The sequence below is a fragment of the Pteropus alecto genome, unplaced genomic scaffold (genome assembly GCF_000325575.1).
Source record: "Pteropus alecto unplaced genomic scaffold, ASM32557v1 scaffold106, whole genome shotgun sequence".
Classification (NCBI taxonomy): Eukaryota; Metazoa; Chordata; class Mammalia; order Chiroptera; family Pteropodidae; genus Pteropus; species Pteropus alecto.
This window is the reverse complement of record NW_006442103.1, coordinates 8,716,165-8,741,556: the sequence shown is the minus strand read 5'-3', so window position 1 is coordinate 8,741,556 and position 25,392 is coordinate 8,716,165. Positions and strand designations below refer to the sequence as shown.

Below are 25,392 nucleotides of genomic sequence, written 5' to 3'. Positions count from 1 at the left end.
AGTAAGTCAATATGGAGCAAAAGTAAAAGAAAATGGATCTCCTTAGGGACTGCAATACTGCCTTTATGTTTACTTTCCTCATCCTCAACAGAACGGACATACCAGTTTACTTAAGAAAAGCAAAAGGGAGACAGTGAAAAGATGCCTGTTCCACTCACGAGTTTTGAAGAATTATTATTGATACTCTATACTCTGATGGCAATATAACTAGACTTTTCTTGAGACAGACTGACGTTAAATGTAAAGTTAATAAAGTGTTCATAACTTCTATGCCATTTATTTTTATCCTATATCTTTCACTATATTTTTGGGACACTCTACATATTAGAAAAAATATTCAAATTATGATCCTTTCGAAGACATGGCTTTTATGATATTGCTCTTATGTAGTGCTAAAAAAATGGTGTATGGGATTTTCCCCCTAAACATGTGGGATTTTATATCAGTAGGAATTTTACATGCTCCTACCTTGTTTTGGGTTAGAAACCTCAAGGGAAGAAATATTCGGCCATATCCTATTAAACTTGGGAGGATCTGCATGCATCAGGAAAAATCAGGGTATGTTATTTTCAGCTATCATGTCATTTGGTCTAAACAGAAAATTATATGGACAAAGACACAAACCACACATCTGCTCTTTACCTTGGCTGTGATGCACTTAACAAAACATGACTCCGGCACCAAACAAGAGCAAGCAATTGATGATTCCCAAAACATTGAATGGACATTAAATATAGAGAGTCCCCTCCCTAACCAAGCTATACACATTTACTTTGGCGATAGAGTGTTCTTACACATAACCAAATAGAGACTTCAGCAATTCATACTTTACATAAAGCTGGCGCCTGAAACTGGAAGATAATGCAAAAGAAATAATTTCTCACTTGAGGATTCCAGTCTCTGTAATTTATATTTACAGATATGAACTGGTTGCATTAGTCTTTCGTGAGAGATTCTTTGGGGCATGTTTTAAGTGTGAGCCATTATCTCTGCAAAGAAGTGGATTTATTTCCTATTTTTACTGATGCCATTTCTCAGAGAAAGAAAGAGAGGGATTACTGGTGATTCTGCCTTAAGGAGAATAGTCCAAGGTGCTTCCAATCGTACGCATGTATGGGTGCGTAAATGTTTTCATAATGTATTTACCTAAAATTATATTTCTAGAGTTATTGGTTCCAATCCAGTAATAATTATAAGCATTGTTAATTTAAGAATTGATGTTATTTCTCCCTTAGATTCACTCGTATAAAAATGACTGGAAAAGCAGGATTGGATGCTTTAAAACATTTTTGCTAAGCTGCTTAGGTCATAACTATTGAAGCAGTCATTTCATGACTCAAATCTACCATACACTGAGGTCAGCTAGAAACCACATCTCTTGTGGGGTCCTTTGCGACCACCCCAGTCCACAAGGGGAGCCCTCGCCTCTAAATGCATGTGGCATGTTACTGTCTGTGCTTCTGATTCCTCATTGCCATGTGGATAAACATGAGTTTTAATAGTGCTAGTTTAAATTTCACAGGTCTATTTCTCATCTCCGTAATTAGATTGGACCTCTTTGAGGAAGGGCAAAGCCTTGCAGAAGGCCTCAGCAAATATCTAATAATTGAGTAATTGATAATCAAGTGGTTAGGCTACTGTGAACAGGTATTATCAGATTATTTCCTCCATAATTAGATTACAGCAAATAACATTCTTGTAAGACATGGGAGTTTCACTACAACTTTGGTTTTTTTAAAATATTTGTTCAAAAAGCTGATCTACTGTTGCTGTGTATGTGTGTATGCACACAAAAAGCAAAGGAAATATGAATGTTGATATCGCTCTGTCAAAATTTATAAATGAAAAAAGTGTGTAATAACTTTCAACATCTGTATCTAGATAGTACCAAAAAGATATTTGAGAACATGCAGCAAAATATGCAAGCTGTATCCTGAATTTTGCTTTTTACTTGAGCATTTTGGTGATGGGTAGATATTGAATGAACAGAACAAGCCTACTTGAACCATGATGATCACTTTTGAAAAACTAGAAATTTGCATTTTCAGGAAATTAATATGATTTCTAGAAGTTATTTAGGAAAAATTTCAAACCATTGTTATGACTTTATATAGAAAATTATATTATTAGCATCAAATTAACAAAATTTTAGTTTGTTGAAACGGTTCTACCTTTTGCCTATAGAAGAGGCAAATCCAGGTCATAAGTAGGGTGATGTTTATAATTTAATGGCAAGTGTCAATGACTGGTTTGTCTTGATGAAATTAAAGTAACAATATGATTATTTTGTTAGTAAGCTTTGCCAAGAAATTTAACACAAAAATTTTACATTATATCAATTTGGGAGTTTTGAAAAATTAACATCATGAATTAAACTTTATTCCATATTCCAATATGTTAAACATCTGGTTATGCCTATATTTTGGTATACTCTTTTCTTAGTGTTTTATGATTTTTCCCCAGGATGCTGAAGTTCCATTTTAAGCATCTTCCTATATGTATAAAAATTAATGTAGGTCATTCTACTTTTTAATTAATAACTACTTGACCTGTGGGGAATTATCAAGATACACACCTCTGTTATAGTCTGGATTCTCTCTAGAATATAATTTTCTTCTGTATTGTGTACTTAAGTTTTTTGGGGGGAGGTGGGAGGAGGGTAGCCAGTGTATTTTCCTGGGAATATAATTAGACATTTTTTTCCCCCAAATAATTTTCATTATGTGGGATGCCTAACCTTTTTGAATAATTAAAAGTCAGAACCACCAGCAGTCATCACGTGAAAAGCCTAATCTAATCTACACATATCTCCATTGGAACAAAATTTTATGTGCTATGTCTTTCTTGGGAGTAAAAATGCCCTGAAAACAAAAAGATATTGAAATTTGTGGCCCCTATGAGATTTTTAATATCTCATTCATCTTAAATTTTTAAATTTATTTTGTTTCATAATAGTAGTGGACCACTTGTTTGAGTAGTTAGAAATTGCAAATAAAAAAAAAATTAGAATACATCAACAGTATTTGCATTATCTCTTTAGGTGAACTGTTGCCGAATTTATTAATTTCATTCTTTCATGAATTAACTAGGGAATATCTTGAGTCAGTGTGGTAGTTTGTTGCAAGGCAAAGGGTATTGGGAATGGGAAGATTAAGAGTCTGCTCCCAGTTCTGTTACTGAGGGGGGTGGTCTGGCTGTTAATATTTCTGAACTTCAGTTTCCTTATCTGTAAGAGGTGCTGGACTCAAAGGTCTCTAAGGTTTCTCTCAGCTATTAGGTTCATCACTCCAGTGGCTCTCTCATGACCTAGCAGGCTTGCACTGAAGTCCATGAAGGAGGAAGGTTGTTGGGATGAGGCACACGCTCTTTGGAGGATGTAGGAGATTAAGAGTTTCCTGCGTGAAAGAAAAATCATTGTGCGTGTTCTTACTATGTAGCTTTCCGCTGTCTTGGTGAACCCAAACTGGAGGTGAGAAGTTATTATCGAGGTGAGGGGATGGATCACCATATCTGTTCAGTGGAACTAGATGGCCAATCAGTTAAGAATAGCCTTTTTATGGAGATCTCTTCTTTTAAGGATCCTGGCCCCATCCAAGAAAATGGACTAGACTCCAAAGGCTTTGGCTCTGGGAGTATGGAGACCACAACCATATACTCCACAACTGCCTCCTTGAAAAAGAAACAAAATAGCTGAAATGCCCATCATAGTCTATTACTCTACTGTCATTGTTTTTTCAAATTACATCTATGGGAAGCCTAAAAAATATCTATTTAGTAGAAACTTATTTAAGATACGGTACATTTAAATGGAGCTCAGGCTGGATTCAAATCCCAGCTCTATCACTTGAACAAATTCCTTAAACTCTCTGTGACTAAGCTTTCTTGTCTGCAGAAAGGGGATGCTGGTTGTTGTCAGGACTGAATGAGTTAATATTTGCTTGTCATCGTAGGGAGCATCTGATAAAAGTTAGCGCTTATTGTTCTAATTGTGGTTGCTGTTGCAATAAAAATAAGATTACTGTAGTATAAGCAGTTCCTTTATTAAAGGTGGGAAAATAATGTGCTCCCCCTAATTTTTGCAATCTTAATTGTTCCCAAAGCGAGTGATTCTGATACATAAAAAAGCTCACTTAAGATGACTTTAGGGAACAATCCAGTTCTAGAGCCACATCGATTAATACTATTGCTCAGAAAGCAATAGAAATTATTTTGGAGTTCTGTGAGAAAGATTTGATTTTTAAGATTTAAAGGTAAAATGTTAAATTCCAAGTTTCTTTCAGTTTTGAAGCACATCAGTTTAGACTATGAAGCAAATATCTCACCTGAATTTTTTTTTTTTTCATTAATGAGAGAACTCAGAAAACTTATGTGCCAGTTTGGTTGTGGCACTTGAATTTTGTTTTCATGAATCAGAAGAACAGATCTTAGATATAAAAATGAGTCTTTGGAAGAAAATTTTTCTCCTCTGTGAGCCAAGGAAAACTCTTTGTGGCTATAAGTTGGAAAAAACGATGTTAAAATTGCTAAACCTATCCATCTATCGCTGACTCCATACTGTATCAAGCTGAAAAGCAAGCTTGAAGCAGAAGGCTAAAAACATTTTTTACATCAAGAAAGCTTTAGAGGTAGGATTGTTTTAGATTATTAAGTTGTTTTCTATCATACATGGCATTCACTTCGTGTGAATCATAGGCAGCTTTCAACTCACTTTGTGTATACCCTTTAAAAACAGAGTAAATTGTGATCATGCTTTCCCATCTGTTTTTTTCTAGAATAGTCTGCCATGTAGTATGTCATACTTTGGTGGTTTAATTAAATGAGAAGGCAAATTCTAATGTCATGCTAAAGTGTAAGGAGTTCTAGTTTAGAGATAGAACATTTAGCTGGACTCCTGCCTTGGCCGCTATCCAGATGACTTAGACAATTCATTTAGGCCTTAGTTGCCTTATCTGTAAAATGATGATGTTGGATCAGTGCTCTTTAAGTTTCCTATAAACGCCAACTTTTACATAATTTTGTGGTTCTAAAACATGGTAGGAAACAGGCTGCCACCATGCATATGAAAAGCCACCGCTGAGAGGATGTTAGTGAGCCTTCATTAAACATCCTTCTTCCAGGCGTGTGTGAGAAAATTATCAGGTGGAGACAAAGTCCAAGGTCCCTTTGCGTTTATAAAGTGACTGCTGTTGTTCCTCAGGGAATCTGGAAACATTATTGATGCCTAGAAAGGAATCTACAGAAAACCTTCAAGCTCTCCAGAAGGACTCCCTCGGGCCTTGGAGGTAATCTTACCATCTTCACAGCGAGCTGCCTACTCTTGGAAATGTAGCATCATTAAACTGGTAAGGAAGACAGTTTAATGCGGCAGTGGTAGGTCTGTCCTTGAGATAACACATGGAATTTTATTTTACTGGGACTATCTTGATTTAAAAAAAGGGATTTTTACTGTCACAGAACACGGACAAGCATGTTCTACAATTTGCATAGCTAATTTCATGAAATGTCCTATGTTCTGTAATACATTTGACATCTATACATTTTTCTTCTTCCTCAGTATATTAAAGACGTTTGGTGCTAAAGGAAGGACATATTTATTTTAATGTGGGGACAGTCTCAGTCCTCTACTCCCTCTCTTCAGATGTGATAATCGTTGACTTCTGTTGACGACACAGTGAGGTACCTGGAAATGAATTTGTTTTCCTCCAAGACGCTAAAGTTCCTTGCACAGAAATGGGTCAATTCAGGGATCAACAGGTCTAAAGTGCAGTGTAGTGGATTATAAAGAGTCTGGAGTAGGAGTCAATAAATCTAGAATTTTTCCTTCTAACCTAGTTCGCTTGATATAATGTAATGAGTGTAGCTTTTGGAGTCAGATAAGCCTTCCTAGACATATTACATTGGGCAAGTTGCTTGGCCACTCTGAGGCTCAGATTCACCATTTTAAAAATGGACTTGTATAGACATGTGGGAACATCTCCCACCAGTTCTAAGCAGAAGCTCTAACTCTGCCCAGGGACGTGGAACTGTTAGTTGGCCAGCTCCCTATTGGTACTCGAAGACTTCAATGATACCCACACTCTTAGTGCGGGAGTTCACAGTTACATGTTTGAAGGTTCATCCTAGGACGTTTCGGAGATCTTGGCAAATCTTTGTTTAAGTTAGGAATTTCCATGTGCCCCCACAAAGAGATAACAGCAAAGGTGCAGATATCAGCTCACACTTAAAAAGTGGCTCTACATTCTAAATTCACCTGGTAAAAGATTAACATGTGAAAAAAGTCAATTTGCTCAAGGTGAAAAATTGTTGTCAATAAAGACTGCTAAACCTCTTGAATTTCTTTTCTTTTCTTTTTTTTTAAGGTAGGGGATACTTTCCCCGCCTTCATTGAAATATTTGATTTATTCTTCAGGATTTAAAGAAGCAGCTATGTCCTAATGTTCATTCAATCTTAGGATAACCACAAAGTTTTCATGAATGTGAAATGTTAGTTACACAAGTATGAAATGGATCTGTGATGAGGATACCGGGTACACGATAGAACAAAGTCCCCAAGGCGTTTCACCTGGGACCTTAGCTTTCCTTCTAGAACATCAGCAAACAGTTCGAAATTAATGTAGCTCACCCTGCAATTTGTTGTATAGCTACACTAGCCTGATCATTTTTTCCCTCATTATATAAAACCTAATTAGTTAAAGGGCAATTCAAATGAAACTTTTATTTGGGGGATTTAGAAGTATGAAAGCAAAGGGGGGGGGGAATAAAAAATAAACACTGCAGCCCTCTGGGTAGCGTGAACACCGTGACTAATAACCCTTGGGTGGAGAAATGATTAACCTTGTTATTTTCCTCACGATTCAGGTTTCTATAGTAAACCGGTACTGAACAAAAATATTTGGATGCTGGATGGAAAACAACTTTTACAAGGTCTCCCACTGGCATCAAATGTTCTCAAGTATGAAAACATCTCTGGGCTTTCTCAACAGGCTGATGGATCCCTACAGGTAGCACTTCCCTTCCTGAATGGTTCTGCCAATTAAATCAAATTAGAGATGAATTTTTTAACTCTGATGAAGGCAACGCTCATTATAAAAGAAAACAGGAAAATGGAGTATGTCCCTTAAGTGAACTGTTGTTTCAGACTGAATAAGCTGGAGAGGAGGGGACAACCAAACCCCTCCATCAATATTCTGTGCTTTACCTACCATGATGGCAAACATTTGAAAGTAGTTTAAGAAAATAAAGAATCCTCTGGTTCACAAAATGTTTTCATCTCTCTTCTTTTGTTACTGTTTTAAGAAATACTTTGATTTATTAGAAAATTCCAACTTTCTGAAATGGTGTTTCCTGATATGATCTTTCATTTTTGGAGATGATCTACCTTTCACCTGACTCATCTGTCACCTGCTTTTTTAAGTGCTAATCACCCACACAAAGCTATTTGCACATTAGGCCAATTCTTGTTGTTCTAATTATGTTCTTTATAATATACTGTTTAACATAATTAGTAAAATCACTTGTTTTTCAGAACTAAGGATCAGATAATATATGATAGAAGGTAATGATTAGTTTATCGCTTGAACAAAAACACCCACACCAAACCAACTATTAATTCGGATCATCAGCATCAACAAATGTTCATTTGGATAAAATATCGTGAATGTTGACTTAGTGCATGATACATTTTATTAAAAAAAAAAAGAAGCTGAATTAATTACTATCACATCAGGTTAAGTTAAAACAGATCATAAGGCTCAATGGCTACAATCTATTTTGGGATTCATTAATTGCTGACAATATCACCAGTATTTTTTCAGCCACGGCCAAAGCACATCAGAATGACCAAGTTTTAAATCAAGTACCTTCGGAGTGATTGGAAAATCTCTTTCCTAGTAGACAGACAACAGTAGGTACAAATGACCTTAATGGGAAATTTGTTTCAAAACTGTTTTCGGCAGATGATCGGAAAGGATGAGCCCTCTGTCCACGCATTTGAACCTTAATATGGGCGTGGACAGCTTGAGATCTCTACTGAAACCTATCAGGACTCCAGAACCCTCAGTCTTCGTGCACATAGCATACGTATGTGAACTTATGGTTGCATACAGCAATAATTTACGCCAATAATAAACATCATTCGTTTTCCTGGAGATGTGCTTTGATGATGGGAGCCTCATGAGTGCTATATCTGTTATAATGGCACCTTTCTGTGTACTTGGTGGAACTGTGCTCACTGATTTCTTCTTCGGGTTAAAGGGAAAAGCCTTGACCAGTGGCTCCCTCTTCTCTGGCTGGCACCTTGGAAATCTCTTGCTGTGCCTCTAGAACGGGCAGTGAGTCATCTATGCATGAACTCTTGTCTTTTGGAGATTACTTAATCCACCAGGGCACATGAGCACCTTATGAGCCCACAAAGAAGAAAGGTTTGAATGCCATTAAAGCAGCCTAAGAGATACGATCATGTCTGATGGCTTTATCATAAATCTCTTGACCTTAAAACCGGGCAACAGGCAAGCTAGTCGTGTGTGATGTTGGGTGACCTCTGCATGCTCTTACATCTTGTCTGCGGGAGAAATCTCAGGAAACAGCCATTGTACTCCAAAGCAGAACAGCCAGAGGCATAACGAAGGCAGGGTATGAGCCTATCTGCTTTATTCCTTAGAGGGTTTTGGTTAGGTATTAAGGACCTGATTTTCCTAGGTTCCTGATAATGAAGGTTAATACATTTTCCAAAGGCACAACAAAGCATCCTTTCAGGTCACCGATGATTTCAGAATAATACAAAGCAAAACAAAACTGGAATTTCCCGATTCAGTGTGTAAAAGGTCAACATCTGCTGATGCTCAGAGATGGGGCATGTGGTGGAGGCGGCCGAATGGGATGGCAAGTGAGCGGAACAGTCAGAGATTCCATGCAACACGCGACTGACACTCAGAACAGAAACACACCCCGGCCCCAAAGAACTACTTCCCATTCGTCCATTTCTGAAAAGTTTTGACAGGCCAGATCACCACAGAAGCCTCGATCATCTGTCTCGGCTTCCTGCCATTTGTTTCCCTTTTGCTTTAAAATGCATGTGCAAATGTGATTGTCAAGGCCTGAAAGAAACACATTGCGGGGTGTATATACAGTTAGGCAAATACCAAGGGAGATACTAAAGCAGAAAAATTAGATTATTAGAGCCAAAGGTTTTCGTTTGCAAATCTGTAGCACTGATGTCTTCTCAACAAGATCACAAAGAGAATGCTGGAGCATTAGGCTGATAGCTAAATGGATGTGAACAATACTTTTATTTCCAAAGTGGCTGATTTTATGGAATTTAACACATCTAGCGCTTAACAAATCCGTGTCCAGTCCTATTCACCAGCTTAAGTAAACTGGGTTGATTTATGAATTGGAAGACCTGACTGTGCATTGATAAGACGCGGGAAGTTGTTTTATCCAAATTACCAGAGTATTGCTTTTTAGGTGGATGTTGGGTATTGTGATGCTTCAGCGGCCGCCGCTTATCCTGCAATCACCCTGCATGGCACAGCTCATATGATGAAGCCTGCGAGGGGTGAGACCACAGTGAAAATTCTTCACCTTATTCACAGTGTAAAGTCTCGGCTTCCTCAGTAATTTTTTCTAATCAGTTATTTGGCAGTTGGGCAAAGGTTTTATCTATCAGAGAGAAAGAATGCAATGTACAAAAAACTATGTGAAATTCTGCTTTGCAAAGTTCTGCGGCATTTCCTTAACAAGCATTTTGGGCTTGTGTTGGCGTGTCATTGTTTTATATGTGAAGAGGAAGCTACAGTCTGATCCTCTCGTAATGGCTAGGAGAAAGCTCTTTGCAATGGTACTGGATGAGTGTCCCACACACAGAAGGTTGAAGAGGCATTTCTTTTTCAATTGCTTATATTTCTACTAAAAAAAACGATTGCAGAAACTTCTAGTATCCTGACTCCTCACTTCTCTCTGGCAAACTTAAACCCAAGTAGTCACAGAAAAACATAGGTCACCGTATTTCAAGAGGGAGAAATGGACAGACTGATTTTTTTTTTCCCCCTTCATTCCTCCAGAAAGACTAATGATTACAACCTGCTTCTTTCAGGCCATCACAAAGACTAGAGTTTGATGCATTAATAAAATTCCTTCCCCCAGGTTTCATGGCGTTTTCTTTGGGTTCTAATGAATATGCCTGAAGCACTCACTGGCATCTATTCTCTGCTTTTCTAAATTATGGGAGAAATCCATATCCCGTCCTAGGGAGAGAGTGCAATTTGTTTGTTGGTTGTTAAGTATGGGTAAATAGAACTGTTTATATTTTTGCTAAATGAACTAAGGTCACCTAAGTAATTGCACCTCTGTAAAGGTGGCCTCCATTGATCCAAAGTGGCCATGAAGGCTGTGGCACTGCCATGTCCACAAAAGACTTCTACATAGATAACTATTTTATCTGTGGTCTTATCATATCTGTGCAGAGAACAAACGCACTTCAATTCACTAAGAAAATTCTTATATCAGAAATGGACACTGGGAAAATAGATCCGAGGAGCTGAACAACAAAGCAAAGCTAGCCTAGACTTGGTTTGGTGATTTTTTTTTTTTTTTTTTTTACTTACTACCAATACTGGAAATACTGGGGATACCTAGAGAAAAAGAAAACAATAAAGAAAAGCTGTTAGAACTTTATTAGTACATGGCAAATTGAACTCAATATAAAAATGTCAGAAAGGTAACATTTGATAACATTCAGATCTTTAGGGAATAAGCACAGAAAAAAACCCCAAATACATATCTATCTATCAAAACCATTTTGCTTTCATTCTAGAACTCCTGAGCTCATTGGAGTTAGGCAATTAATACTTACCTTCAACAGCTGGCTCAAGACAGCTTCATGAGATCAAACATTTTGTGTTTGCCTATAAGGTTAATGAACATTTGTACGTGGTTCAAAACAGATATTAAACGAGGCTTACGTTCTGGGCACAGAGTACCAAATAGACACAATGAGGATGTGTGCAAATATATCCACACATTGCAATAGATCTCTTTAAATGTGTTATGAAATGCGTGTGTTAGCTAATGAAAGTCATTTGGCACTTTATTTGATTAATTTCACATAACCATCATTTTTATTCCTCTTTTTCTTGTCAGATATGTGGATTAAACTCTGTAATAGAAGCTTAATTGAGCAGAATAATTCAAGACTACATTAGGTTGTTCATATTGATCACGGACTTCATTGATTTTTTTAGCTTCCACTTTAATTTATAAGTGGTGCTAAGGTGGTGGAACCATTTCAGAATGTGGCTGGACTTGGCATAACTGTGGGCACAAATTTAGTCTGTATTTAGATGAAAACTCTTAGCCAAGAGCAGGGGCACGGGAGTCAGGCTGCCTGGGTTGTGACCTTGGCATTGCTTGGCAGGTAGTATGTGCTATATCCATCTTTGCTATGATTACTATTATTGATTTAGTTGGTTCATCAAGCTAGGACATCATGATAGATATTGCTAATTAAAAGTCAGAAATTTATATCTTCTCCACTTAATTCTGGTAGTGGTGTGGATGAGAGCATGAGATGGACGGAAACCAGACAGAATTGAGGGACAGTCCCGCTTTGCAACTGACCAGCTGCGTGGTTTCGGGCAAGTTCCCAGCCTCTCTACACCCATTTCCTCATCTGAAAAGTCGCTAATAATACCTACTGCATAGGGCTGCTGTGAGGATTGAATAAGATAATCCATAAAAATGTCTGACACATGGTACATAGTCAATAAATGATAGCTGTTAATGAGCTGTTCAGACTTATCCTCCGCATGGCTGAAGTGTACTAACAGGTGGTAAATGTAGAAATCATTAAACTTCTATTTTAGTGTTTATCTTTGAACAACTGCCCTCTGCTTATTTTAACTAGTCACTGTACATTACTAAGAGATTTGTATTCTTTAAAACCAAGAGCTGTTTTCCTATTTCTTAGAGGGGGTGGGTGGGGGTGGGGAGGTGGGGGAGGAGAAATTAAAGCTTACCATGATTTTTTAAAAACCTTAGAAGGAATGAAAACTTTTCTTTCAGTTATTAGACACATTCAAACTCTCTCGATTTTACACGCAGCATCCATGGTGCTTCGGTTTAATTACCGATCACTGATCAACCCAAACTGGAAACCTAAATTTCCACTTCCCTGTTTCAACTCTGTCCTGTGAACTGAGTTTCAGGTCAAATGCGATTTCCACACAGAACTGCTGAATTCCTGACCCAACATTCTGGTAGACTGTCTTTGCTGCAGCGTGACAGGGACTTGGTACTGAATCCTTTTTCTTCCCTTTGCAAATCCCCTGTTGAGTGAGGCACAATGGCAGCATCATAATTTTAGTATCAATTGCAGAAGCTTCAAACTTCCCCAGGATTGAAAATCCTGCTCCACCACGAGAAACTGCTTGCCTTTTGTAATCCGTCAAAGAGAATGGAAGTTAGGATGGCAGGAAGAGACTTTTCATGTGTTTTCAAACGTACGTGGCATTAGAGGGCCATGCATAATGCAAAGTGAAGTTCTCAGGGTGTTTGGCCAGCCGCAGTGGAGAGCCAGCCCGCTATACGGTTTGATGAAGTACTCACTGCAGCTGCACACTTTAGAAAGATGCAAAAATGTTTCCATTCCTTTGGGGACGCCAGTGCAGGGGACAAACATTCACTGCAGCTAGACAGACCTCGCCAAGCAAGGCCATTATGAGATCTTCTTTTCTTCACGAAGCTGTTTTCTATTACCTCACACTTGGATGCTTGAATTTCAGGCTCTTCCTCATTTTGTGGCTGATCACTTTTTGAGCTGCTACCAGGTGATTCACTTTCTAGTCCATTGCTGTAAATGGGAACTGCTCAGAAAATATTTTTTAAATGCTCGCCGGAATAAAGATTCCTGAAGTTGGAAATAGCTAAATGCCAAGGGGTGTCCACTTGTATATTTTCAAATGTTACTTCTCCCCTACTGTTGCTTATTGAATGTCCAAAAACCATGCTTTTGGTTCTCTATGGACTACTAAAGAATTTAATAAACCCATTCCATCCATTAAAAAGGCTATGAATAAGTCATGAGAAATCTTTCAAATGTTCAAGGAAATAAGATGGGGAGGCTACAATGCATTTCGTGAAAGATGGGTTTCTTCGGGGTCTGAGAGGGATGAATCAGTGAATGTGATCCCATCTTACAGCAGTGGCAGTGCCCATAAATCATGAAATAAGAGTCAGATTATGCTCAGAAAAACTGTCGAGACCCATGTTGGCAGTTTTTTTTTTTTTTTAACATTCCCTGTGAAGTGACACTCTTATGTAAAGAATATTTTTACCTTAAAAATTGAACTCAGAACTTATTTCTTCTCTTTCTTCTTCGTCTCCCTGATGTGAGTTAGCCACTCTCCTTTCTGATCAGACACCTCTTTGTACAGCTCTCCATGAGCCATTTAACAACTTATTTTTATAACTGTGTGTTTGCCTGAGAACTTCGAGGGGACAAGTGCCATGTCTCGTTCCTTTCTGTATCTCTTGTATCTGCCAGGACGATGTCTGATAAAGAAGAGTTGCTCAATGTATATTTGAACAGAAATGTATAGATTGTTTCCAAGAAGCTTTCTATCATAGTGAAAATACTGCTTTTGGTCATAGTATGATCTCATCTCCTCTAAAATGTTGCATTGAGATATTTCTCCAAGTTCAGTATTACTAAATATTTCTGTTCTCTTTGAACATTTCCTCCATTCCGATAGCAGGAGTTCATGATATACAGAAGCCCTCACCACCCTGCCTTCCAGAAAACTCAGAGGTTCAGACAGAGCTCAACTTGATGCTCGACTTGGTAAAACTCACATGATGTTTGGCTTACTTTCTTTCTGTTCTTTTTTTCACATCTTCCTTTTAAATCCCTATTTGAATACTCTTATTTGCGTTTGTCTTTTTTCCTAAGCCACTCAGGGGCAAATACAAACTTTGTGGGGCCTAAAGCTATACAAATCTGGATGTTCTCTTTGAGAAAAAGAGTATCGACTTCACAATATAAAATTAGATAAATTAGAAATTGATTTTTTTTTTTGATTTATAAGAAGTCTAGTGAAGGATTCTAAAATTCATTAGCTTAAATGCACCTCTGAAACAACCTCGAAAATACATGAAGATAGATAGATAGAAGACAGATAGATGAAAAGGAAGAAAAGGAAGGGAGATACCCGATGAGTTAATTCAGAAAGAGTGATAAAAAAATGAGAGAGCTGAAGGAGAGTTAAGAAATAATCTTATTTGGCCCTTTCATTTAACAGAAGAGGAAATCAAAAGTTACAAAGAGAAACAAGGGTCTTGTCCAAGCTGAACCCTTTGTATTCAACGCTGGAGCGTGTAGTTCCTGATGCCTGTCTCCTGAGACACTGCTAAACCTGCACTGAGGGAATAAAGCACATGTGCGCATGAGCCGTCAGGTACGGTTCTGCAAGACGCGGTCTTTGCGTTTAGTATTATCGCTTCTTCGAGAATAGAAATGCGACTTCGATCAGAGTTACGCATACACGTGGAGTAAGTCGAAGGGCTCAGAGTGCCGAAAGGATGAGAAGGTGTTCAGTTTGGGCACTTACAGTTACTTCCTCCGCAACTAGCCGTTCCCACTCCCATATTTATTGAATGTTTGTTTTAAAGGAATTCTGCTGCAATTAAGAGGCTGAAAATCTAGTAGAATTATGTTACGTGTTACCTCCTCTTCCTCCTCCTCCTCCTCCTTTCATTTTTACTAACTTTCTCACCAAGTAAATGGCTAAAAGAGGACATAGTTCAGCTTCAGGAAGTCAGTGTTACGGAGAGCACAAAAATAAACACCCTGCTCTTCTGAAGCAGGTTAATGCAGGGCTAAAAGCCATACCTACTTCTGAGAATCAATGAAGGCTCAGCAGCTTCTCATCATGAGAGAAGCAGAGAGACAAGGATTAGGCATGCTTCAAATTGAGAGGAAATATTACCACCGCTGTGATTGATGGTTTGAACAAAGCCCATCAGACACTGGGAGCTCCAACCCCAAAAAGCCCAGTTGGAGAAGACGTAGATGATGAGCAAGAAAACATTCTGCAGCCTCAGTTGTATTCTAGAGCAGTTACTTCCAACGTCCTTCCAGCCCTGGTCCCTGGTCCAAACTGCTATTGATAGGAGCTAGAGTGAGTTATCTCCCAGGAACTTGAAACTGAAGGAAATAAGACGTCTTCACAGAATTAGACTGTGAAATCATCATATAAATGATCCAATCAGACATAGCTACCATCGTCTTACAACAACAGAAGGGTTCTGGAGCTCAGAGCACGTGGCAGACTTGACGGAGGTGACATGAGCATATTGACATATGAGAAGGATGGAAGAATAGCTAATCAGAAGGTGGGAGCCTAGAAAGAGGGGCATCTTGAGGCATATGGCGGCAGTGCTGGCCTAGCATTGTCTCCAGAAGAGGAAGAGGTAACCTGTAAACTTTCAGACTTTCACTGTTCTGCTGGTGTCGGGGAGGCTGACCCTGGGGTAGGATGCATGTGTCAGGATGTTTCTGCCTGATGTTATTACCCATCTATCCATTAATATTTCCTGATCCCATGTTTACCAAGCAACCTTCTGATTATTCTCTGGCTCTGCAAGGAGAATTAATTACAGGAGAGAGAGTACACTGGTCATAAGGACTTGAATATTTTGAACACCATAACAGTTATTCCATATTGTGGATGAATAAACTGGCATTTGTACACAATTTATCTCCCCATATATAGTTGCTGTCTCCAAAGGGAGAATTTTCTGATCAGGCTGTGTTAGATCCATGTGCTAGATCTCAGTGAAGTGATGAAAATAGTAGCTGACTTCAATGTGTGCTTACTATGTGCCTGCCGCTGTTCTAAACACCTTCGTGTATTAATCAGTTTAAGTTTTATGACAACCTATGAGGTCAACACTCAGGTTTGTTTTGCCGATGGGGAAACTCAAACACAAAGAGCTTGCCCAAGAGCATGTGTCAGTTGAGAAAGAAACTGAGATTCGAATTAAGTGGTGCTACTGATATGCTGCTGTGGGTATAGTAATATAATATGTGTACACTGTATCACCCTTTAAAATCCTAAAATTTTTGATTTCCAAATCGTATCGGTTCTATGCACTCCAGGTAGGAGACTGTGGCCTTGTGTTTGTACACGAATAACTAGAGATTCTGGTTTTATATATTGGGCCTAGAGACTGGCTCATGTACATGAGGCTCTAAAAGAAAGGTCTTCTCTTATTGGGCTGACAGAATCAGGGTTCTGAGCCTGAAAGGTTGGTTAGTAGTCAGAACCTGGCAGTGGTTAAGTCACTGAGGCCATGAATAATGCCACTTGGGGAGGCCTGTGAAAACCAGCCAGCCAACGTGTCATCTCTAGATGACTGGATGGACCTTGAGCACCCATGAAAAGACAAAGTGAATATTTTCCCGAGGTATTTCCTCCAAGATCTCAGCTGGTCTCTTCCTACAGGAGATTGAAGGCCCCTGTGTTAGAGCTGCTGAACTGTATTGCAGGCGACACAGGAAGTTCAATGGGAGGTCAAGGTACCCATGTGTATGTTACAGGATTATTTAAGTTTACTTATTCATTCACCAAATAATTAATCCATAAACATTTATAAAGGCCAAGAATAAAATATGGTCCCATTCTTAAACTGCTAATATTTTTAGCTCCTGAAGTCAGATCGACCTGAGTTTAAATTTTGCTGTCATGCACTCACTGTGGGGCCTTGGGGCAATTTATTAACCTTTATGTGCCTGTGTCTCCTTGTTTGTTACACGAGGATAAAAACAGTACACACCCCATGGGAGATGTAAGGATTTAATGGAAGAAAGCATATAAAGCACTTCACAAAGTATAAAAGCCTATGGAACACTTAATCAATAGTAGCTGCCATTATTATTATTAGAATTTTGGTTATAGATAGTTGATCTATTGTGAGCATACATACATGAGCAAGAATATAGAGAGAAAAGAGCAATCGATTTTGCATGGGAGGACTTAGGTGGGCTGTAATGAAGAGTTAACATTGAGGAGCAGTCTTGAAAATTATCAGAGTTTCAATAGAGAGTGAAGAGAGAGGCGATTTGGGGAAAGGAATGAATTTAGTATCTGGCATGTTGACTTTGAGATCTTCATAGACAGCTGGAAAAAATGGATCTGGATTCACTAGAAAGATTCAGGCTATAATCAGTTGATTACTCTTAAAGCACTAATACTAAGAACTAAACAACACAGGAATACATTGGAATGCCAGGGGAAAAACTGCAGACTGAGAAGAGGTAGAAGTGGGGAGCCAGAAAATTTAAAGCAAGGGAAGGAGAGTCTTCAAAGACAAAGAAACAATAAGCAGAGATCTAGGAAGAGAAGTAGCAGAGAGCAGCTTTAGAGAAAGCTGACTTGTTCAAACAGGCGTCAAATTGGAGCCCACAGCCCCGTGGAGGACAAAGGGAGTCACTGAACTTGAACCTGAGAAGCAATACAGTGCGATGATCAGTCCTTGGACTTAAGAAACACCTGGGTTCAAATCCTCCCTCTTACCTTCATTAGCTCTGTAGACCTGAACAGTTTCTTTCCCTCAGTCATCAGATGACTGTAAAATGGAAATAGTAACTACCTTACAAGATTGTCGTGAGTTAAGAATGAACTAATGCGTGTAGAACACTTAGGAAATTGTCTGGATGATGACACACACATATTCACCTGGGAAAATATAAATTGATCAATGCAAATTTAATACCCGAGAAAATAATAGAACAATCATCAAATTACTTGCCGTCACTCAGAGGAGCCCTAGATATTGTTTAACAATTCAGTGTGGATTTCTGAGCAAACAAATAATGTCGATGTCAGACCAATTTAATTTTCTTTCTCTGAAGAATATTAGATCATGGAGATAAAAGGAAAGTAAAAGATTGACGAGTTGAACTAACTGGGCTTTCTGTCTGTCTCCACGACATTTCTGTCACTAGGCTGAAGAAATTATTTAGAGCAGCATATCCCCCAGAGTGTTTTATAGAAAGTTATTAAGTGTTCCATGAATAATTAAGTTTGGAAAACACTGGGTAAAACAGGTTACTTTACCACAGGATCCTCAAATTTTTAAAAATAAGGTAATGTGACTATCTAAGAATCAGTATAGTATATAGCATTTTCCAAACTTATTTGGTCATGGAACTCTTTCAAGGGTCATAGAATACAGTTTGGGAAACAGCAATATAGGTAATATTATGTTATCTTTCCTGGACTTATAGTTCCTAAAAGTTGATTATTAAGTTTTCATAATCTATATGTAGAAAACTATTTTGTGTTATTCCACAGGAACCAGAATTCAAAGAGGTGCTACTTAATACTTTGATTCATGAGCTGAACAATGAGAGTCAAAAGAATCATGATTAAACGTGAAGCTGGGCAGAGTTGGACCTACTTGGGAGACAGAAAGAAAATTCAAAGGATATTCAAAATAGAATTCTATGAAAAATAGAATGAAGATCAAGAGGGAGAAGAAGAAAGATGTTTTACAGATAAAACATCATTTCTACATATTTTTGTAGGGGAATAAAGATTTTGATATATATAACGTTAAACTTTAAAAGACCAAGAAAACACACTGAGTCTTGAACAAAAAGCACGATAAGTAAAAAAAATCATTGCAAGAGTTATTGCTTCTGCTCTGCCAAGACTACTGTAGTGAAAAGCATAGGGAGATGTGCTTATCTCACGGACTGGGGTGGCTGTATTTTAGAGTGTGGGGGCTGTGTACTCTCCTGGCTCTACACGCTCTATACAAAAGTGGTCTTGGAGTTGCTCCAAAAATCAGGACTTCCAAAGCCACAAGATTCCTGGTAAGTTCCCACTTTAGGATGCCTCTGAGTGATGGGCTGAGTGTCTTTGAAAGGAGATCTTATCATTTCCTGGGTTAATGAAAGCCTCTTAGTTCTTTTGCGAAGAGTAGGCAGGAACTGACTTTCCTCTTCAAAACTCATCCTGGCGGCTCGAGACTCTGCTGAATCCAGAGATTCTCCAGTAGAGGTGGCATTTCTAGGTCACTAAAGAGTGGATGTCGAGGGATCAGAGATTGCAGTGCTCCTCTTTTCCTTCTTAGGTTTTGTGTTCTTGCATTAGGATATGGCACAGCCTAAGTGTCCTTCTTAAATAACTGACTGGTAATTCGCTGAAAGAGTTGTGTGTGTGTGTGTGTGTGTGTGTGTGTGTGTGTGTGTGTGTAAAAGCCAATATGAAGTAAGAGTCATAACAGTGCCAGAAGTTCTGTGCTTGGCTTAAATTCCCACACTAAAAAAATCAGAGAATTTCCAGGGCCAGCAACCAGGTAAGAGACATGAAAATATTACATGAAAAATGGAAGTAATGATATTAACCCGGAGAAAAACAAAATGGGGTCAATATGGTCCTTTTACTACTTAAAAAGAAAAAAAATGGTTGAACATTAGGAGACACTCAATGTGATATTTAGAAATAAGTTTTATAATAATTAAAATTGTCTGATAAGGGAGAAGTCTGCCTTGTGAAAAGAATCCAAAAAATAAAGTTATTTCTGAGTGCCTATTTTGTGATGAGTGTTATGCTAAATACTTTTACATGCATTCACTCATTCAATTCTCTCAAAATCACTGTGAGGTAAGAACTGCTATTATCCACACATTATAGGTGGTAAACTGAGTATTGGAGAGCTTAGTCTACTTTATCAAGGTCCCACAGATAGTGAGTAGATGAACTGGCATTTGATTCTGGAACCTGTGTATGAGATCACTAAATTGCTCGCTTCCATCCTTGGAAATTCAAAAGTACAGTCTGATGTATCAGAGATTGAGTTTAAGGGATTTGTTCCATTTTAGGACTTTTCCATTGCAAGACTGGACCATTGCAGATAATCTCTAAAATCTTTAGTCTAATTTCTGCCATACTGAGAATCAAAACGTTGACTTGAACCTCCTTGGTCATTGTGCCCATCTGTCATCTTCCTATTTGAACAGCGATCAAGTCCAGTCTGACAGTCTTGAGAAGGCCAGTGATGGATTGGATGGATGGTGGAATCCACAAGGAAAACTAAGAGAGACTGCATGCCTTCGGCCGGGGAGTGAACTGGCGATCCGCAATATGCAAAAGATTAAGGTCTGTAAGTCATTTCCATGGAGAACATAACAAGAAATCCATTTCAGTGAAAAAAGCTTGGCTGGCACGAGAAGGTCTAGCGATGAAAATGTCTTGAACTAAATGAGACTTTGAGGCATAGTTATGGGTAGAAGAACAGGGCCATGTTAGAATGGAAGCCAGTGCCTTCAATGGCAGAGCACCCCAGCTGCCATTCCCGCAGCCTTGACAAGCTGGCCCGCCCTGAAGACGAGCCAGAATGCCAGCCAGTGTCTGTCACTCTCTTCTACCCTGTCCCACTAAAGAAGCAGCAGACACTGAAAATAAAGTCTGAGCCATTTTCATTTTGGGAAACTTTTAAACTCAGTTTGACAGCTGTGGTGACAGGGATTCTTAGGTAGCCGGCCACGGGGTATCACAACAAATAACCTCATGAGATTCCTTCTGAATTCACGAGTGATGGCTTGCAACAATTTGGGAAAGCCCAGAGAGTCTCTGTGAATAAAATTGCCTTGAAAAAAATCAACATTTCTGCCCAACAGAGCTTTATGCATTAATTTTAGGAGCTAGATTGTCCGTTTTTTTCTTTAACACAGAAAGAAACTGAATACCCTTAAAATAAGAGGGGTTTTTTTTTTTTCTGCTTCATAGAAATGTTATCATAATTTCATGCCCCTACACTTCCCAGCCTGTTACTTGGTTCATTACTCTTACACTTAACTTTATAAGGTCCTGGTTCCTGTGATATTCGTTTTTAGGCTGTGGTTTCTCACAGCTGCTGCTTTGAAGTCCCTTGATAACATTTTTCACCTTGCACGGAGCCAGTGGCTTTTCAAGTTCTTGTTCTCCCACTGCTCACTGTCCTGATTCTTCTGATACTTCTCACTTGGATGGGTATATTCTCAACTTCACCTCTTCTCTACTTTTGGAAGAAGGCAAATCTTGGGCTTTTGCAAGTGGCTAATCAGTCCATCTATGAAACTGGGCAATTCATTCTGGAAATAGTGACTTCTCTCCTTGAGCTCATCAGAACATGTTTCCTTAATGGATGCTCAGGGACCTCAGCGGAGCTCACGCACGAGTGGTAATGGGGCATCTCTCACCCTTCCTGTAAACACAGATGATGCCTGTGCTCCCTTCACACGCACACAAGCATCTCTTTTCTCATTGTGGTCCCCACACACCTACAGTCACGTTCTTTATCTAAAGGTGGCCTCTACTAACAAGAGTCAGGCCAGGCATGACCTCAACTGTTAGAATTTAGAAAAAGCCAATTATTTCACCGGCAAAGTCAGGCGGTAGCTAAAATTGGACAGGGAAGCACCTTCTGGACAAAGCATTTCTCAAGAGAACCAGTATGAGAAACGAGATTGTACAGACATAATTTTTGGAAGTTCTTTATGGTTAAAATTAAGTTAGAGTTGAGCGTTTTACATGTCTTTGTTATTTTAACAGGAAGCTAATTCGGGGGGAAGCACCTCCTGTTTCATCCACTCAGAAAAAATTTCTCCTGTGACTTACATCATTTCCCAAGAGACTGGATGTGAAGGTTGGAAGACTGAATTTAGCAGATGATCTGAGTGCTAAAATGTGCTTACATGTGGTAAAATGGGGATTAAAAGCTTTAGCTCCATTTTGAAGAGGAATGGGACAATTAGTAAGAGGAGGAAAAGCACAATCGCAAGTGAAATCGAGAGGAACGATCAGCTCATCGTGCACGAAATACGGTGTTAAGAGCAAAGTTACTCACAGGTATTTGCAGTGCCTTTGGGGATGGGGAGATACGAGCCTGGGCTCCAAGGTCGGCCCTGATAATTCTTCTTGCATTTCCCACAGTCTGGACCTGTAGTGTTGTGCTCACATTCACAGGTCAATTTGCTGTTGTCATACACACACACAGTGGCATGGAGATTACATTTGCACCTAGGCAGAGGAGAGACAAGAGTTCATCGTAAGTCAAGTTGGTCTTGGCGATCATGAAGGTTTTACCCATCTATCTCCTAGGGTTGTGGCTCTCAGGCCCTCCAGGGCCTGAGTGCTATACAGAGGCTCTGGGTAAAATGTCGATTTGTAGCCCCACCCTCAGAGTCTTTCCAACAGGTACCCTCTGGGATGGGGGTGAGGACTCCTAACACCCACCAGTTGGTTCAGTGGGGGCCTGAAGCTCCCCGAAGACAACTGTGCTCCGAAATCAAGGGTTTCCCAACCAGTATCCAAAATATTGCCATAGTGAGAGGGTCTTCTGTCATATTATCAAATCTCTGACAATTTCCTGTGGGTTGGAAGAACAGTGTCATCTTCTGTTTTTCCTTAATTCACAAGGATAATTCTTATTATGTGTTTAAAATGAAAAAGAACCACTGAGACATGTTGTTATTCAGATTTATTCTATAGACCCCAAGAGGTTATAATCTACTGTTCGCGTTCCTAAAATGACATTTCTTCAGATCAGAAGAGTTTACCCTCCAAGGCTTCTCTAACCAGCCTGAGTCCTCCTCAGATTCTCCACTCATGGCAAATAATGTAATCGTAAAGATCTCTCAGACATGGGTCAAATGGCTCAGATCAAAGATACTTAGAATCCTAGGAAATAAAAACCTACATGTGACAGCAGGGGTTGGAGGTCATTAGCAAAGGCCTTGCCTTTGGTGCCCATGAATAAAGCTGTGATATATGAGAGGCAACAATGGAATATTCAATTTCTACAAAAACACATTACCATATCCAAAGTCTCTGACTGTAAAATTACAAAGGCCAACTTGATATTTGCTGAGGTAGCAGGTTATAAACTGTAACGCTCCAAGCATGAGCCTCATCCCCTGGAGAAGTAAAACCTAGATTGACTAGGATGACGATGACACAAGGTTAGAACAATGTATGAGGCAAGAGATGTCTCCACACAAAGGAGAGAACCCAGACTCCCAGCCCAAGGGTTAAAGGACGAAGATCCGTCAGAGTCAGAACCTGAAAATGTCATGTATGTATGTGTGTGTGTGTCTGTGCACGTATCTGTGTGTGTGTCTGTGTGCATGTGTGCATTTTAAAACTAGTCTGGTCTCTTCCAGAAACTAGAACAAAAATACAGAAAGCGAAGTTTCATAAAGACAAAGAAATATGGTAGTGTTTTACATTTGTTTTCCTTTGTGGCAGATGTCATGAATTTGGAAGAGTAACAATACTTCATAGGTGGGAAAATATGATTCTTTTAACAACTGGTTTCTATAACGTCTGTACAGTCACATCCAAGATTCTCTCTTGTGCACTGATGATCTGTTTGGACCACTGACCCATACTTATGGCAAAGAAGCAAAGGGAAGACTGAGGCTAATGCTGGGACCTGCTGGGCTCTCTTCTAACCAAAAGATATAGCCCCTAAATAATGCCACACACTCAAACCTTCCTGGATAAGACCAAGCTGCAGCTTCCTCCGGGGTCTACTACAATTTATAATCCTTGTAGGTATACCTTGACCTCTGTATAGTTTATACATTGTGATAAGCTGGAAGGTTATTATTTCAATAATACCCACTCAATTTATACAAATAAACCAAACCTTTAAAAATTAACATTTGTACAATCTTTTAAAAAGAAAAAAATCATTCAGTTTGAGTGAAATAGACTGTGTTTAATTATGAGTTAGGCCTTATAACAATCTCCTATATGCAGGGAGTTACTTGTGCTAAGTTGCTAATTAAAGGATCTTTCTTCTTCCAACATTAGCACCTTTATTTACGGGTGTATTTTTTATATATGGAAGATGTTAGAAACTTAAGTGATAGAACCACCAGCTCATACTGATTTATCACCCTCTTTCGTGTTAAAAATTCCGAATGAGGAAATGAACAGTGTGACCCCAAAGAATAAATGCCGGTTCCATGTGTGAAGACAAAGAATGCAAGTAGTAATTATAAATCGGATTATATTTCTTATAACTATTAATACTTTCATACCTGTAGTCACTCTCTGAGTTATAGGCAATTTCCACTGCAAAGGCTTTATATTCACTGAGAAAATATTCTTTGACTAACAAAAAGAGGCGAAAGAAGAATAGATGAATGTTTAGTCTTGTTTTTCTCAGATCTCTGCCAGTTAACAGTTCATCTCCACTTGCCCAAAAGCTTATTAATCTTTCAAGTCTCAACTCAATTCATAACTCTTCCCTGATATCTATCTTGTCTACTGTAGATTTCTACCCTTTGATTTCTACCCTTCTGATTTCCTTAAATGCTTCTATGTGTTTGGTTTGGTTGGTTGGCTCTTTAGCTTTAAAATTTTTGACTCGTTGCATAAATCTGTCCCATTTTAAGGGAGTGGGGATATGCACTTTGCACCCTGGTCTTTTTTTCCAGTTGCCTCTTTAACACTCTCCTCACCCTTCTTGAGTTTTCTGCACTTGCCATCTTCGTTTTCTCATCTCGCACTCACTCACTCAGCCACAGTCTCTCTTGCCAGGGTCATTCACAACCATCTCGCTGAAAATCTGTTGGGTGCTTCTTCTTGCCTAATTTGACCTCCAGGGACATTTGACTCTGTGGACCACTCCCTTTCTGTTGACATTCTCTGCCTGCCGGATTCTCAAGGTCACCTCCAGAACCCTCGTCTCCTGTGTGTCCTCTTCATGTGCTGTTCTTTGGGTTCAGGCCCAGCACAGTCAGCCTAAGTGACTCTCCTTGGGCATGCTCATCCAGGTTGTCCCTTTAATTTCCTCTGTGGTTTTAACTGCCTTTAAGTTATAGATATTTTAAAGCAAACTTGCATCCTTTTGCCTCCAGAAAAAACAAACATATGCAAAATAAGCTTAAACATTTGAAAACATTTTAGGATATTCAGAGATTCTGTTACCCATAGAGATCCATAGAACTCCCTCTCTCTGTTATCCCCAGGTGAAGATTACATGATCAATATGTTTTATAAGTCCCGGATCTCCATTATGAATCTCTCTCTTGGGCATGTCAAACTCAACATGCCCTAAACTAAATTCTTTGGCTCCCCTCCCACCCACTCCTTCTTCTGTGGTTTCTGGATCAGTGAATTGCATCACATTCCAGTAAGTTGGCCAAGAATGATGCCTATCTCCACCTTTCCTATCACATCGAATTTTTTTGTTACTCAGCCTCTCACCAAGTTCTGAGATTCCTCCTCCTTCATAGCTATCAAACAAATAGTTCTAGCCATTGCCACTTCTCTAGTTGAGATCATCACCATCTTTGATCTGGTGGTTTACTCAGTGAATTGCATCACATTCCAGTAA

At 39.0% G+C, this 25,392-nt stretch overlaps 1 protein-coding gene across 2 annotated transcripts in view; it reads right to left on the bottom strand.

Moving 5' to 3' along the window:
- NTNG1 (netrin G1) overlaps window positions 1-25,392 on the bottom strand; it is a 287,105-nt gene that overhangs the window by 58,389 nt on the left and 203,324 nt on the right. The window contains exons 4-6 of one of the 2 annotated variants that reach the window (XM_006919577.1): window positions 21,892-22,064; window positions 10,605-10,631; window positions 469-534 (exon numbers count right to left, since the gene is read on the bottom strand). In XM_006919577.1, coding sequence (XP_006919639.1) covers window positions 469-534; window positions 10,605-10,631; window positions 21,892-22,064 — 266 coding nt within the window. The remainder of the gene's footprint in view (window positions 1-468; window positions 535-10,604; window positions 10,632-21,891; window positions 22,065-25,392) is intronic. The other variant, XM_006919578.1, reaches the window with a different exon arrangement.